Here is a 12,690-nt window from a genome sequence, read left to right as displayed (position 1 = left end):
AATTTAAATTATGGGAGAAAAAAAGTATTGGTATATAATATACTTAAAAATTATCGAATTTATTTCATTTATTTTATCAGCGAGTGGCATAGAAAATAAAAACAGCATATTATATGTTTATTTATAAATTTTAAATACAAATTAATATATAAGTAATATAAGCAAAATTAAAATAACCTTACAATTAGGAATAATAACAACATAATTACAGGCTCTAAATATTTAACATAATTATAATGATTTAGAAGTACAAGTTGGTATACAACTGTAAATAATCTATAATTACTTGGAATATCATTTTATTGTGTATTTACTATTTAACAATTATACGGTTCAACGAAAAATAAAAATTCTTTAAATGAGTTTTTACAATAAATATTAAGCGTAATCATAAATGGAAAAATAAAGGAAAAACGTATATATATATATCATTGCAGGATAATGCATTCAGTTAGATTCAACATATACAAAAAAAAGACCTATGTTTTTTAATGTAAAAATAATAGAACATTTTACTTATAGCAGGAAAAAAATAATAATTTTATAATAGAACAAGTTAAAATATAGAAAGCAGAACTATTTAGTTCAAATATCAATTATCACATATCAATAAAATTATAGAAATAGTGCTAATATACATGAATTTTAAAGTAACAATATATATATTTTCATAGATATATATCTAAAATATAGAAATATACATATTATACCAGGTATACATAATTAATATTAAGTAATATTTTAAAATAAAAATTCGAAAATATGTTAATATTCAAATTTTCAATATAAAGAAGAACATAATATTTTATTGTTGAGTTCAAAAAGATCACTTAAAAGAGTGGAATTTTAAAATTATAACAATTACAATTATTCTTACTAAGAATATATGACTAAAGATATTGAATATTTTACTTCATATTAACAGTTTTTTTATAGAAAAATAGATACTACTAATTATTCATTTTACGCAGTCATCAACTTAACTTTTTTATATTTTTCATTATATCTTAAGATTTTAGGAATCGTTACTATACGTATAATATCTATTATAAGAATAAGTAAGTCAAAAGATATTAGATGAAAATATTATACTCCTGAAACTTATGAGGTTACACCCATAGCTAGCTTTACTCCACTTGTTTGTAGATCTAAGTTTTTATATATAAATTTCCAGCGCGCTTTTAATGGTGCAATATATCCAATCTTTTCCAATTTCTCAAGTACTATTAGTACAGGAAAATCTATTGAGAACATGAAAAAAAGAAAAAATATAGCAAAAGCATATCCGTAACTTCTAAATTATATTTTTTTTAAAAGCTACATCTCAAAGTCTTCTTTTTTTCTCAAGAATATCACCATAAACTTTTTTTTTTATCCATACTATTTCAGAATGGAAATGCTTTCCATCAAACAGCCCATTTTTATATTCCATTAGTATGGTATTGCAAATTAATAAACTTAAATTTTATATTCTGATTTTTCCTTTCCTCCGCTTTTCATTATTAGATATATTTCTTTTTTGTATTCTCCATTATTTTATATATCATATTTTAACCTTACAATATTTGAGATCACATATTGTTGATATTTTGATAATAATCAATAACTTCTTTAATCTGTTTTACTAACAGTGTTGTAATTTTAATTAAAGGTATTTTTAATTGTGCTCCTAAAAAAAAAATATATAAATATTTGCTCTATGATATATTAAATAATCTCGTTCAAAAGCGCAGCATTAAAAAAAAGAAAAACAAAAAATACGAATATTACAAATGCTCTTAAATAATATTACTATCATACTACATCATTACTCAAATGATATATCTATATTTAAAGAGCAAACATAGCATTTTATGAATATGTTTAAATTAATTTTTTTGCTTCATGGTATAAACATTTAATATACTAATATATTCAAAAAGGAAAAAATTAATATCAATAAAATATACTTTTATTGATAAAGGTTGATAAATTAATTTTATAATGTTATTTTTGTAATTGTGTCGTAATCATAAGATAAAATATATAGAACTATATTATTTTTTCACAATATATACTAAGAAAAATAGTATTAAAAATATATTATATAATTTTTATCTTAATGTTATCCATAAAAATAGTATCTTCCATTAAAATAAAACAATATCAATTTTTTCATAATTATTTAAAATACATAATTTCATGATTCGCTATAGTGAACTAATTAAAAAATTATTTTATTAATCCTTTTCATAATAAAAAAAGTAAAGAAACATGCAATTTATAATTTTATGGAATTATTGAATTAATATACAATATAGTATGTATTGAACATATACATATATAATATATATCATACATATAAAAGAAATGCTAAGAATTTTAAGTTTACCTAATAATATTTCAAATTTAATAACTATGATATATTATAAAAAATTTTTATTTTTATTAAAAAATATTAAAAATTATAAAAATATAATAACAATAATAAATGGAAAAAATAACATTTTGGATAATATTAGTTGTAGGATATGTTTTAGTTACTAATTAAAGTGTTTCATTTTTTTAATGTATATATTATTTTTAAAAAATATAATTTATATGGTATAACATAATTTATGAAATACTATATAAAAACAAGAATGGAATGATTTTTTATTATTGTCCCATGATTTCTGGAAATTATAGTTTTTAATTAATTTTAATTTATACAATTATATCTAAATTAAAAATGTTTGTATTAATATAAGTAACTTTTTTATTTTAATAACTACATATATTTTGAAAAAATATTAATATAGTAAAAAAAAAAAAAGATAAAAAAATAAATAATTGTATAAATAATTAAATAATGTACATATATTTACTAAAGTAGTATATAGGAATTTAATTCTTTATTATGAATTTTTTAATTTTCTTATACTTATTTGCATTGTATAATATGCAATATATATGTAAAAAAATACTAACCTATCTTTTAAAATACTCTGTGATAAAATAACAAGATATAATTTTTTCATTTAACGAAATTATAAAGAAGTATAAATTAGGATAGAATAAGGATAAAATTTGAATTATTGTTTTAATTTTATGATTATTTGTTGTTTTTCTTAAATATAATAATTAATTTTAGATGATAAATAAGGTATAGGTTGATATATATAATATGTTTCCTTATCTTAAGTTTTATCGTTTGTACATACAGAAATCATCAGAATTATTCTATGTATTTATATTTGTTCCTTTAATTTTTATCCCTTTTTTTTCTTATTATTAACTTTTATGTGATTTTTTAAATTACTATATTTAATATTTCATATTCTGTTAATGCATTTTATTTTAGATTCCTCTTAAATTTATAGTATTATTTTTATTTGCTCTCTCCGATATCAGAAAATTTGCGACATATGTTTTGTGAACAAATGATATTACTAGAATATCGTTAGAATATTTTTTGAATATATCTTTACCATCTTGTATGGTGTATTATTCCATTATATGATTATACTCTTTTAATGTATTTACATTTTCTCTACAATTTACATATGTATCATATTCTCTTATCTCTTCTTCTATATCCTGTATAAGGGCATCTTCTTTTATATATCCATTAATTTGCTTATTATTCCCGTTTTCAAAATCATCTTCCTTCAATTTAGTTATGTTTTCATTAATTTTTTTATTTTTATCTAAATTTTCTATTATTTTCATTTTATTTATGGAACTATCAAAATATGATTGCCTATTATCTAGATACTCTTCTTTTTTACATTCTTCTAATACAGTCATAAGTACGAGTATACACAGTTTTATTAGTAATTTTTTTTTTATATATTTATATAATTCTTTATAACTTTTTTTGTTTTGCAATTCTTGTATATTTAATAATGATATATTATCTTTAGTTTCTTGTTTTTCATAGTTATTTAAAGTATACGTCAATTCGTCTGTCAATTCTTTTAACCAGTGCTGTTCCAAATAGTGCTCTATAATCATGTACTTTTTTGATATCCATTTTCTCCATAAATCTTTTTCTCTTTCTAAAAATGGAACATTCTTAATATCATTTGAAATATCATTTTTTATTTCTTTTATTTTTATTGCGTACACTTGTTCTTTTTTCCATTCATTTTTCAAATTATTAAACCAATGTGTTCTTTTCAATTTTGCAGAAATATTTTTGTGTTTTTCTATCCATTTATTCCATAGAAACTTTTTTTTTTCAATATCGTGGTTACTTATAATATTTTCTATTATTAATTCATCATTTGTTAAGTTAGCATTTGTTTTAAATTCCTCTTTTGTAATTTTCTGTAGGCATATTTCTAAAAACTCCCATTTTTGTAATTCCCATTCTTCGTTTCTGCATTTTTCGAGTACTTCCAAATGTACTTCAATAATAGTTTTGGACATGTTTTTATTTCTCTTTAACACATTTGTATTATTTATTATGTCATTTTCATATATTTTTATTTTTTTTGTGATTTCTTCATTTTTTTGTAATGAGTGTTTTGAATGATCATCATTTAAAGATATGTCTTTTTTGTCAGCATGTGAAGGTAGTAGTATTTTGAGAAATTTAACATGTCTTCTTTTTATGTTTTTCTTTTTTTTAAACAGCCCAATTAAAGCATACTGCAATATAAAAAAGACCAAATTATTAAATAATTTATTAAATAATCAAATAATTATCATATATTTAATACATATTTTTTATCTTACATTAATGAAAAGAGTGGATACAATAATAATTAGAAAGCTTATTAGAATAGATGATATATATGTATTATATGAGTTTTCTGGTGAATCTATAATAAAGTATTAAATATATATATATTAGTTATTTTAGTTATTTAAAATATATAAATATAAGTAGGATTAGCGATACCTTTAACTAATCTTGCTTTTGGAATGTCGGGGAGTGTAAGTTCTTTAAATGATTCTTCAGAAGAAAAAGGAGCATTTTTACTTTCTTGGGTTAATACTGTAACATCAGGGGTTAAAAATGTTGATTCAGGTGCTTTTGCTGTTGGGGAGTAAGAATTTTGAGAATTTGAGTCAACATTTGATAATTCAGATTCTGTAGATTTTGCAGGATTAGTTTCAGTTTCTAAATTTGGAGATATAGGAAATGATATTTGATCCTCTGCTTTGGCTTGAACTAAAGGTGAAGCTTCCATTTCCTGTTCAGTTTTCGATTGTTGTGGATTATCGTTTGCCTCTTGAGCTCTCTTTTGAGTCAAATCATCCATTGTAGGTTGAGTTTGCACACCTGTTCCAGGTATATCTTTGGATTTATCTTCAACTTCGAGTTTTTCTGGATCTTGTTTTGATGGGATTTCCTTTTTTTTTTCCTCTAAATTGGAACAAGTTGTAACTGATTTTACCAGTAAACAATCAGGTGGCTCTTTAAAAGTTTCTAGGTTCAGTATGTTGCATATTGATTGGGAACCTTTTTTTCTGGAATTATTTTTTTGGTAACAATTTTGAATAAGACTCTTTTTTCCGTCAAAATAATTTTTCATGTCATTAATCCACGCATTATATTCCCTACACTTCTTTAAGTATTCATTATTACAACCTCGTGAGTGCTGTGTTTTTAAACGTTTTATTTCCTTCAATTCTTGACTTTTTTTTTCACAGAAATCTACTTCTTTATATTTTATTTCTAAGATTTCTATATCTTTTTCCTCTAAAATGAAAGGACATCCTCCATATTTATTTAGCTTTTCATAGTGAGATTCTGCCCAACTCTTTATTGCTCTTTCCCAAATTACTTGATTACGATATGAGGGTGCTTTCTTATTATGAATTACATAATTAGCCAAATCTAGGCATTTTTTCCTAAATTCTTCTTTATTATTCTCATTATTTAATGAACTCGTTTTCTCAATTATATTTTTAGTAATATTTTTAAAATAATGATCGTTAACAAATCTGAAAAAACTACTTCCTCTAACACTTAAGTGCTAAATTGAAGAAAATTATTAAGAATTATATAAGAATTAATTTTTACGTTTATTGTATTATCATTTTTTTTTATCATTAATAAAAATATATGTACAAATTTATTCATATTAAAAATTAACGAATAATACCGAGGAAAAGCATTTTTCCATAGTGACACTCTATTATTACGCAAGAATTTTGTATACAACATTCTGTAGTAAAAATACAAATCAATATCTTTTTATTTATCAACGTGTTTATTTTTAATTAATATATATTAATTAAAAGAGAATATAAAATTATCAAATATGTAAAAATATATATGAGATCTATAAAATAATTGAATACATTATTATTTATTTTATACGCTTACTAAATTTTTTAACCTTCAATAAATATATCACAGGCAATATATTCATAGTAATTTTATTTTAAATCATAGTTATATATATATTTTTATATAAAATTCTTATTGGTCCTATAAAGAAGACAAATAAATAATAATATAAAGTTATATGAGTAACATTAAGAAGTAATATAAAAGTTATTGTATAAAGTTTGCATTATTATAAGTAATATTTCTTTTTTTATTATTTATTTTTTTTCTTAATACAAACTTATAAATATGAATATTATTATCAGTACTATTGTAAATAAATCTTTTTAATCCACATTTTGTTTGAAGATAAATAATTTATAAACCATATAATTAAAAGTACTAATATTTTATTTCTTTATATTATTATACGTTTGTTACTTTTGTTACAAACATTTATAGTTTTAGAATTATTATTTACATTTACTACTATATTATAGAGATTAGAATTAATAATATGTAAATTATAAATATATGTTATATTTTTTGTAAAAAGTATATACGATAAAAATGTACTTATAACTCTTAATATTATAAATATATATATATATATATATCAATTTCCTAAATATTAAATATTTATGGTGTATATTTTACCATTGAATAATTTTTAAATAGTATAATTTATTGTATACATATATTCTTCGTTATTATCCTATTAGTACTTATAGATAGGAATGATTGCATATGTACTAAGTTTTAATTAATTAAATGTACATTTAGGTATATTAATTAATTAAAATAAATTTGGCTTTTTATACAAAATATGAAAAATTATTAGGATACACGTATGGTAAAATTATTTATAATGTATGGTTAAGAATTAATAAAATATATTATAAGTTTGAAATAAAAATTAATAATATTATAATTCCATGTAAATAGATTAATGTATTACATTATAGAATACAAACTATTTTGAAGCCTCATAGTTATATTTTTTTTTTTGATAATATGTATAAATATTAGGATAAATAGATCAAAACGTTGTTATATATTTTTGTTTTCTTTTTTATACATTTAATAACCATCTAAAAATAATAACTTTTTAACATTATTAATAAATATGTATTTAGCATGCAAAATAAAAAATCCTATATATAGTTTTATAATATTATTTGAGACATGAATTTGTAAATGAAATTACAGAAATTTCTAACCGTATTGCTAACCATATAGGATATTATATTATAATGTAAGTATTTATTTCTAATTAGATTTTTTCCTTTGAAACATGTATATAAGTAAGAGATAATGGTGAGGAAATTAAAAAAAAAAAATTTTAATTGATAGTATATATTTGTAAATAATAATTTCACATAAACAATTAAGTTATAATGTTTATGAATAATTAATCTAATATATAATGTAATTATTGCTTTTATTTTTAATTCTTAATTTAATCTCTTACAAGGTTTTTGTGCCTTCTATTGTTTGTTTTAATTTTAATTCTTTATATTGCTTCCTATTCCATTTTAAATCGTATTGCTTAGTAAGAATATATGGGGAAATATATATAAAAATAATTTCTGATGTTTTAGGAAATTTTATATATTTATAATTTAATGTGAGTATATTAATTACATGTATTATTAAAATATTATATAGTGAACTAATAATCGTGAATGAATATATGACAAAATAAAAAGTCCATATTATTTTCTGAAATATTTGTAAGAATAAGAATAAAATTGAGCGTAATTTTATTTGAAACATCTATATGAAAATATTTATTTATTTTTATTTTTTTTTACTATTTTATAAATATGTGAAAAAGAAATTTTTCTTTTTTGATATAATTATTCTATTTTTTGTTTTTTTAAGATCAGAATAATTTTATGATACTGTATTTTATATAAAACAATTAATTTAAATAAATTCAAAATTAATTGCAATTTGAATTTATTATTGAATATTTCATGATACTATTATGAATATAGTATTTATTAATTTAAGAAATAATATTTAACAATGAAATAGCTTTATTGCACATTTAAACTTTTATCATATAATTCAACAACTTTATTGCTATATGTATAAAACATCGCAAAATGCATCTAAGAATATAGATAAAATTAATACTTTTTTTTTTTATGTTTCTTTAAACAATATATGAAAATTTTTTTTCATTTATAATGTATAAATTTTCAATACGGTAACTGTTATATATATTGCTATATCTAGGCACATACAAATATAAATTTATAGTTCACATACATTTATACTAGAATTTATAGTTATCAATACGTTCTAATTATAATATCAGTCTTAAAGAATAATATATATGAAAAAAATAGAAATAAATAAATCTATTTTATTTTGAATATGTTGCAAATTTATTTAATCCTTTCACTTGTACGCAGAAATATAGGGGCATAATGTCTCATAGGAGAAACATAACTTTTTAAGTAATTCCATGTATAATGTTATAAATTTCATTTATCCATATTATTTTAATGTATAATATGTGATATTATTGTTATATATATATTAATATCATTTAAAGATATTTTTATTATTCGTTGTATTTCTTTATATAATTTATTTAACATCATATTCTATGGTTTTAGCACTGATATTTGAAATAACGAGTTACATAATTTTTCATATTTTGGACAAATTATCTATAATAAAGTAAAAATCATTATTGATGTAATAAAATTACATTCATGTGTGGAATATCTTTATTATAACCACTTTTTAAAAAATATAATGATAATTTTATCTTTTCATTAAACATAATGATAAGGTTATGAAAAATTATTTATTTAATTGCACTTATATACGTATAATAGGAATTGATTTCTCAATATAAATAATCGATGTTCTAAATAAATATTTGGGTAATAATATTAATAATAAAGAATTTATACATTATATCTATCTCTTCTACATAATATGTAAATTTACATAAAATATTTATGCTATAATTTAATATTTTTAGTTTACTTTGTTAAAGTAGTTTATGTACAACTTTATATAAGTATTTTTTATAGTTCTATTAGACTTAAAATAATTTATATATCTATAATTTTGTAATAATATCATTAAAAGAATTATCTTGAAACCTTTTTTTGTATTTATTTTATATAAATTTCAAAAAAAAATTTCCAGGACATTAATTTATATAAAGAAAAACTATTATTATTTAATATATAAAAGTTATTTCTTACATTATAATATGTTATGTAATATATGCTATCGGCTGAATATATATTTGCATTTTAAGAATCATTTATCGTTATATTATCCAATGGTTCATCTAGAAATTTCAAAATATTTTTATTTTTTCTTATTGAGGACATTAACAGAATCCAAATAAACTAGTATTAATATAAATTATATGTATATATATATAATTAAAACACTATTACTCCAAAAATTTCCTGTCCTCATAGATTACAGGGGTGGTGGAATGGTATTCTCTCTTTTAGTTAAAATAACTTATAGTGCTATAAAAGAGAAAATATATGAAAAGTAATGAATTAAATGATAATATAACCATTGGACATTATAAGATAAATTCTTAAAAGGTAGTAGTAGAAGAAGATTGTGCTTGCCTGTATAACTGTTCTAGTGAATATTTTATAATAATCGAGATTCATTATAATTGAATAGATTCACTTAATATAATCAGAAATTTTAAGAATGGTACAATTATGCACTTAATAATATAATTTTTATGAATTCTTCACTAATTTTTAAAATTTTGTACTTAAATAGGAATATTAGATATTTTCTGTATCACACATCCATTTACATGATTAATATATAAACGTTCATATTTTTAGGTTGTATGTTAAGAGTGTATTTATTAATTTTAGAATGAAATTTTTTTAGACCTAGTAGAACATATAATTATAATGTAAAATTATAAAATAGTAAACATTTCAAATATTTTTATTTTGTATAAAAGAAAAAACTTAAGCTACTCTATGTGAATTATGATGAAACCTTATAAACCGTGGATTAAATTCTATAATTATTGAACATTCAAAAAAGATAACATGTTTTTTGTAGATATTGTGTTATATATTTTGCACAGGAATGTAAATAATATAATTAAATTTCATGTTATTATATATTTAACTTATTTAATTTGTATGCATTAAATATTAATTATATTATTTATTAAATGTAAAAAATACATAATACGAAAATTACGCTAACTTTATTGAGTAATATATATATAACAGAACAATTTATCCATGATATATATACTTAATAAGGAGAAAAATAAATATTTTACAAGGAAATTAAACTATTAGTTCATTATTTTCTAACTTAAGAGAGGTATAAATAATTGTGAAAAATAAAGATATATTTTCCAAGAAGAACCAGAAGAAAGTTTAAAAATCACCAATATTTCTAGAACAGAAAAATACTATTTTTAAATAATTGCTTGAAAGGATATAATTATGTAGTATCCTTATTTTTCGAAAATTATTTTATAATATATATACGTGGATTATTATATATTTTTAAAATCGGTAAAATTATATTATATAAAGAAACATTAAATGAAATTAAAAAAATGGGACAATAAAATTTGAAAAAAACCTAAAATAGACTAAATAAAAGAATTATTTAGTGTTGTTACTATAATAATATATACATTAAAGGAATAAATATATAATAACTTTAATTTTTATAATTTAAAAATGGCGTTTTAAATTTAGGAAATTTTTTCTCTATTTCAATTTTCAAATTATTAACTTGCAGGCTAAGACTTTTTAATAAGAGAAATGTGAAATTATATGTTAGATTATTACAATAAATTTTTACGAATATGATATTTTTATAAATATAATCCTCACTTTATCTGTTAAAAAAATAAATTATTTGGAAAAAATATGTTTCTTCCGTTAAAAGTATTTTTAATAAAATGTTATTTTTTTATATATTTATATAGATTTATTATGATTTACTGTTAAAATACATTACAAGCATTGCGTATTTTTAAATGAATAAAAACAAAATAATAAATTTATTTGAAAATCATACATAGAAAAATTATTATACCATACTTTTTAGTAAATTATATTGTTATTCTTAATGATTCGTTACAAATCATTTTTATTCTGTATATTATTTGTAAATTTATTTCATATATGTTTCCAAATTAATCAAATTATTTGTACTATATCAATGCTTATTATATCTTTAATCTCCTTTCTTTTTTTTTTTTTTTTTTTTGATTATATTAATATTCCTTCTAAATGTTTACAATTAATTAAAAATAATTAAGTAGTTAGATATAAATAGTTTTCACTTAGAAATAATGATATATATTTATTTTAATTAAATCTATAACTTTCAAAATTTTTCGAAAAAACAGAAAAATTAGAACTTATTTAACTTTATATATTTTTTCAGAAATTAGGTATTTCCATATATACTCGATTCTTTAAGCATGGTCTAGAATATAAAAGATCGTATTTCTTTATGCATAAATATATTATGCTGATATATTAACATATTACAAAATATTATGTAAAATATAGTTAATCCTCATTTATTATTACTGTTTTTGTGTTGTTATAATTAATATTTTTTTACAAATAATTTCTTTGAAAATATCATGTTAATAAAATTATAATTTTTAATGACAAGATATTCATAACATTACTTATTGGTTTGGAGTATGAAATAATGTATTTTATATGTATACTATACGATCTATATGGTATATAAATTCCGTATTTCCTTATAATATGGAAATATTATTTTTTTCATAATATATTCTGAATGAAATTAATAATAAAAATCATTTAGTTAAACTACTCTGCTAAATCATTAAAATATATATTTTGAATATTTTTATATAAATTAAAATTATTTTATTTAGATGAAAGTTATTTTTTTTTAATAAGCACTATAAAGTTAAAATATTTATAATACCTTTTTAATATTATTTTTGTATATCGATGTTATAAAATACTCTATATTTATATAAATTTTATTAAGTAGATACAAAAAAGAAAAAAAAATTGGAATTAAATAACTAATATAATGTCCTTTGCCTTTAAGAGGTTATAGTATAACTATTTATATATTTTTACTAAATATTTTAAAATATTTAAAGAACAGAACATGAAAAAAAGCATTATGATTTTCTCATTTATTAAAATTGTTGTACTTATCTTCTTAACGTGGATACCGCATCTAAGTAATCATGTGGTATGATAAAATTATTTAAGAATATTTTTGTTATTTATATTTTTCATTTTATATTTTTATGAATACTGTTTTCATCATTATATTATTTATTCATTAAATAACTATTATTTATTTTGGATTTTTAGATTACGTTTAACAAATACCTAGGCAAAAAGTACACGCTTGCTATAAAATTAGACGACAGAATATATCGATTACTAGCAAAA

The 12,690-nt window shown here is 19.2% G+C and overlaps 1 protein-coding gene across 1 annotated transcript; it reads right to left on the bottom strand.

The window, feature by feature from the left end:
• Positions 1–3,465: 3,465 nt before the first annotated feature.
• Positions 3,466–6,098, bottom strand: MKS88_000615 (uncharacterized protein; the record flags this gene model as incomplete). Its single annotated transcript, XM_067217339.1, has 4 exons — positions 3,466–4,614; positions 4,702–4,787; positions 4,868–5,948; positions 6,078–6,098. The coding sequence occupies 4 exons, from the start codon at positions 6,096–6,098 to the stop codon at positions 3,466–3,468; spliced, it is 2,337 nt and encodes a 778-aa protein (XP_067075401.1).
• Positions 6,099–12,690: the final 6,592 nt, after the last annotated feature.

The sequence above is a fragment of the Plasmodium brasilianum genome, chromosome 2 (genome assembly GCF_023973825.1).
Source record: "Plasmodium brasilianum strain Bolivian I chromosome 2, whole genome shotgun sequence".
Classification (NCBI taxonomy): Eukaryota; Apicomplexa; class Aconoidasida; order Haemosporida; family Plasmodiidae; genus Plasmodium; species Plasmodium brasilianum.
This window is presented reverse-complemented; position numbering and strand designations above follow the sequence as displayed.